Below are 5,963 nucleotides of genomic sequence, written 5' to 3'. Positions count from 1 at the left end.
ACAACACTAAACCATGGGTGTGTTCATGGTTTGATTCGGTCCTTTTTGACAAAGTTTATAACCCTAACCACTGTTTTGAAAAATGACATACCACAATGAAAACATAAAATATATATAAGACAACCGGTTTTAAATTTTAAACGTTCAACAAAACCATTAAACTGTCAAACTTCAAAATAAAACCATAAACTAAATCTTTAAAATGTGAAACCATCTTTAACAACCGATTTACTTGACATTTTTATATTAATTAAATTAAAGTAAAATGATTTGATTGATATACTTGTAAACACAACTAATCAATCAAATAACAATAATAATTGTCCCAAATATACCAATTTCATGATAAAGAAAAGAAAAAAAGAAGAAAAAACCCACAACTTTAAGGGGCATTAACGTAAATATGAGCAAAACAACATCTTCTCTTTTTCAACCAGTTTCTGTTTCTCTCGCGTTTACAAGACGTACACTTTTATCTCATCTCATCTCATCTCTCTCTCTCTCTCTATCTCTCTCTCTCACACACACACACACACACACACACTAATATCCATACAACAGGATTCAATTCACTTCAATCCAATAAATTCCCGATGTCCGCAACCTCACAATTATTTCCGGCGCCGGCGCCGCCGTTGATAACTCCGGAGATCCGAATTTAACTTATCTCCGGCGACTCTTTCACGATGGTTTACGGTGAGATCCAGATTTTATCTTGCCGTTATTGTATTCGGATCTCAATAATGAATCATAATCTTGGTTGAAAGATTATAACGTTTTAGATGGCTTTTGATCGATTTAAGTGATGCGACGTCGTTTCATACATGATTTAGGAACAATTGATACTTGCATTGAAAAGTCAAAATTGGATTTGGGTTATTGGGATAAAGATTAAAGAGGTATAGCAGATTCAAATTGGGGGTTTGTTTGTTTGTTTGTTGTTGAATTTTTTTGGGTATACATAAAGTCATAAACTTTAATTCAAAGATGAACAAGAATAATTCTTCCTTTGAATATTTGTTGGAGGAAGAAGAAGAAGAAGGAAATGGAATAAAAAGATTGAAGAACAATGAAGGAAAGTATGATGATGGTCAGATGAGATATAGATCAAATGATTCTCTTCTTCCTGGGATGTGTGATGATGTGGCTTTGATATGTCTTGCTTGGGTATGCCGATTCGATTACTCGTCGTTATCGTCGCTTAATATGAGGTTTAATTCGCTTATAAAAAACGGGTATTTGTATGAGTTAAGGAAGCAGTTGGGGATAGTAGAGCATTGGGTGTACATGGTTTGTGATCCTAGAGGGTGGGAGGGGTACGATCCGGTTAGTAAAAACTGGATGAGGTTGCCGAAAATTCCTTGTGACGAGTGTTTTAATCATGCGGATAAAGAATCGTTGGCTGTGGGTGGTGAGTTGTTGGTTTTCGGGCGGGAGCTTTTTGAGTTTGCGATATGGAAGTATAGTTTGGTTCGTAGGTGTTGGGTGAAATGTGAGGGGATGAATCATCCTCGGTGTTTGTTTGGGTCGGGGACGCTTGGGTCGATTGCTATTGTCGCAGGAGGAAGTGATCAAAATGGGAATATTTTGAGTTCTGCGGAGTTGTATGATTCATCGACGGGTAAATGGGAAATGTTGCCGAATATGCATTCACCGAGGAGATTATGCTCCGGTTTTTTTATGGACGGAAAGTTTTACGTGATAGGAGGGATGACGAATCCCAATGATTCGTTAACGTGTGGTGAGGAGTTTGATCTTAAAACAAGAAAATGGAGAAAGATAGACGGGATGTATCCTAATGTAAACCGGGCTGCACAAGCGCCGCCTCTTGTTGCGGTTGTTAGTGATGAGTTATACGCAGTTGAGTATTTAAGCAATATGGTTAAGAAATATGACAAAGTTAACAACTCGTGGGGTGTTTTGGGAAGACTTCCGGTTAGAGCTGATTCATCTAACGGTTGGGGTTTGGCTTTTAAAGCTTGCGGTGAACGGCTTCTAGTGGTTGGTGGTCAAAGGGGTCCAGAAGGTGAAACCATTGTTCTTAATTCTTGGAGTCCAAAATCAGGGGTCAAAGATGGCGTTTTGGACTGGCAGGTTCTTGGCGTTAAAGAACATTCTGGAGTATTCGTTTACAATTGTGCCGTGATGGGCTGCTGAAGACCTAACCATAGGTAATCTTAAGTCTAAACTTATATTTATCAGGGTTAACTTTGTCAAATTGGCCGCCACTTTTTTTTCAAACGTTATTGTAAGTCAAGTTCGGTACTTTCATAATCTGCAGCCTGTTTAGTCACAAGGGCTTTTCTTCATTGTTTTTTGTTTTTTTTTTATTTTTCATATCTTTTGTGTGCTTTCTTTGTTCCTTGGCAGCCTACTTGTTGTGCCAATAAACTGCAAAAGTTCATAATGAGGTTCATGTTGACTTTACTTGCTTGCATTGTTTCATGATCTCCTTTGTTAAGTCATTTAAACAACCTTGAACATATATCTTAAGGATAGATCATAAAATATTATTCTTAGTGTTCAGTTTACTAATGAGTACATAACCGTCGATAGCGAATAGCGACAAATAGCGACAAGGCACCTATAGGCTACGTAGCGAATAGCGACGACTATTTTATAAATAGCGATTACACTAGAAAAAGAATTTTGAAAATTTTTATATGTATATTACATCAAAATACCCTTGTATATATGCTATTTTACATGTATATTTAACAAAAACCTATAAATCCAGCTATTTTATAGCTATATCTAATTGCTATTTACATAAAAAAAAATGTCGCTATTCACGCTATTGGTCGCTATGACCCAAATAGCGACAAGGGGCCGCTTCGCTAGATAGCGCGCTATAGCGGTCACTATAGCCGCTATTGACAACTATGTACATAACATAGCTTTTAATAGCGGTAATAGCGACCGCTATGGTGTTTTGCGTAGCGATGCAATCATTGGCGCCATCTGATGTTTTGCGAATTAAAAGCGTGAAAATAGCGGATTTTTAGTTTTTTTTTGTTTTAATATAAACAGCGACCAAAATAAAAGCGTATTTGGGGTTTTTTGTATCACAATTGAAAAAAGAAGCATAGTTATATGCGTATTCTAGCTACTTTTGACAAAATATACGTGTAAAGTATTTCTAAAATTTTCTTCTAGTGTATCGTTAAACATGAAATAGCGCCAGCTATTTCATCACTATTGCTATGTAGCATATAGGTAGTTTGTCGCTATCGTCAAACAGTGATTAGCCTGTGTGTTTGGGGGATGAGGAAAAAAGATGTTTCCATTTTGTGTTGGATCCTCTTTTTGTACGACTTCGATTAACCGATTAGCAGTTATAGTTATTTTAGTAATGAGTGCCAGAAATTGATAGTTTGGTAATTTGGTTGTATAAGATTATTTGGTTAAAAGTAGATTACAAAGGCAGTATTTGGACATTTAGGGCATATGGTGGTGCATTAATAATGGAAGACATAATCCATCCAACTGCACAAATTATGTCCAAATTAGGTAAGGCACATGGTTATCATGTGCTACTTGTTGGGTATTATTGTTTACAACAAAATATGTTCCCCATTTAAATCTTTATATAGTGTTTGGTACTGGAACATTAGTGAAATGACCCATTTCATCATTATGGGAAAAACTGTTTGTTCTGCTGTAATAAATGAAATAAAACCTTACTTAAAAAGATGTGATCAATTTGTTTCATGGTTAGACCATATTTTGAGGCTTGACCTTTGGATTTTTGATAGCAACTTTGGATTGTGTTTTTAGTAGTTACGCCGTTGCAGGCTCGGTTTCAAGACGCAAAATCTATGTTGAACTACTATCTAGTGTGGCTCTAGGGCTTGAGGCACGACTAATATATTTATTTGCGTCAAGTACATCAACCCTAATCCGAACACACTTAAATTTGTGTAATCCAAACATAACTCGTTTAATCCATTGATCTGATTGAGTCAAACAAGTTAATAGGTTGTAATCGAGTTGTAGATGAGGTAAATGGGTTGTCTATGGGTGTAATCCACTCATGAGTTACTATGGATCTACTTACTAAACGCTTGAATTGTTTTGAGCTCATTTAGTAAACGATCTCAAACCTAAGCGTTTGACTAGGCTCGTGAGCAATGCGACTTGTTTTACACCCTTATGTGTTGTAATAAATGGGTTAAAAGGACTTGGTGAGTTGACATGATTTTTAAGTGGTTGACGAGTTGATTAGCTTAATTAAATGTGTTAAACAGGTCAAATAAAAAACTATCATTTAATTAATTGGGTTAAATATCTCATCCAAAACACTACTACACATTTATTAAACTAAACGATTTAGATGTGAAAAAAAAAAACCTATTATTTTTATGTGGTGTTCTTTGTAGTTACTCACACCTAGGAAATACAAAGTAACTTCAAAACTTTGGAGTAGATTTTAAAGTAATACAAATTACTTATGGATCTATTATGAACCGATGTCAATTAGTGAAAGTGTGACAACTATATTAATTTCTGGTGGCAAGGCAAAGCCTTTTAAAACATTAAAATATGAGGTCTTGAGTTCAAGGTTCACAAAATGCAAGAAGTTTGTCGTTCAAAAAAAATTACAATTCTTTTTCTGGGTTACATGTATAGGAAGTATAGAAGTTCATAAAGGGCCATTAATAGACATGTTTATATGAGATACTAACAATATCAATAAAAAGTTGCACAAGAAGAATAGTATGAACGAATTTAAAAAAAAAGAACCCAAATCGAAAAGCCTAGTGAAAGTGTACACTTTTTTTTGAAGAATGTATAGCCAGTCGCACACCAATGAGGTTTTACTCGAAGCAATTTAAATTTCAATGTGTTCTATTTAGTCCGTGTAGGAGAAGAACTCAACATTGAAAGCATAACCGGTATTATACTGATATTAACCATGAATACGAAGAAATTAAACGGTTGACAACCAAATTTGTAGGAGCCTATCAATATTTGTTCTCAGACCAATGTTGCTATCAAAATCTACATAGGCCGATTGAAGATCAAAATATCCCCAAGAAGAGTGATCAAACTCCTGAAACGTGCTAAGGCACGCGTTGTATGACCGACGAATTTAGAGAGGAGCATTCTCTAATTTACACTACACTTCTTTTCTTTTTTCCAAAAGGTTTATAACACCATTAATCAGGTAGGTGACACCTTAGGTGCATGAGTCATCTCCAACAATACACATAGTCTCAGTTGTTGTATCCTGTGAGACAAACGTGTACAAAAGTTTATTCGTTCTTGCAATCAAGTATCATACAAGAAGACACGATTCAAGTTCTCGTTAAAAACAACGGTAGAATCATATACTTACACAAAACTGTATTTTATCTCTATGTTTATTCGTTGTTGTATACGTTATCGTACTAGTCAATTTCCTATGAATAATGAAAGTATCTTTATTATTATTATTATTTTATTATTTTTCTTTAATAAAAGATTACATGTTTTCCTAGACTATAATATTATGATCAAATTTGAATATATGGGTTCTAAGATTTATACTTGTCATCTCACAATTAAATAAGGTAAGAAGTTCGTTATATAAGGCTATAGGGTGTGGTCATGACCCATATGACCATCATGACCCTCCATATCATCACCATGTCACTCACCTCTAATTCACCATCTAAAACCACTACCCTAAGGGTGTGGTCATGACCCAAACACTATCCCCTTATTTATTTTATAATTAATTTTTGTCTAAAGAAAAAGGAAAGTACATCATGAAAAATGGAAACTAGGACCATGGTTGCCATGGTTTAATCCATGGAAACCATGGTGGATCAAGCAATGGGGTGGTGTATTCTTCTATTCATGTTCCTACATGGCAAATCATGTTCCAACCATGACCCCCACACCCTTTAGCCTAAGAATTTTTAGACGCTAGCTGATTAGCTAAGATTAAAGGGTGTGGTTATGATCCTCATGACAACCAT

General features: G+C 35.3%; 1 protein-coding gene across 1 annotated transcript; it reads left to right on the top strand.

Moving 5' to 3' along the window:
• The first annotated feature begins 381 nt into the window (after positions 1–381).
• On the top strand, positions 382–2,427 carry LOC110904313 (F-box/kelch-repeat protein At5g60570). Its single transcript, XM_022150160.2, has one exon. The coding sequence runs from the start codon at positions 988–990 to the stop codon at positions 2,155–2,157; it is 1,170 nt and encodes a 389-aa protein (XP_022005852.1). The 5' UTR covers positions 382–987; the 3' UTR covers positions 2,158–2,427.
• Positions 2,428–5,963: the final 3,536 nt, after the last annotated feature.

This window comes from Helianthus annuus, chromosome 14, assembly GCF_002127325.2.
Source record: "Helianthus annuus cultivar XRQ/B chromosome 14, HanXRQr2.0-SUNRISE, whole genome shotgun sequence".
Lineage (NCBI taxonomy): Eukaryota > Viridiplantae > Streptophyta > Magnoliopsida > Asterales > Asteraceae > Helianthus > Helianthus annuus.
The sequence above is the reverse complement of the archived record's forward strand: the minus strand, read 5'-3'. Positions and strand labels throughout refer to the sequence as shown.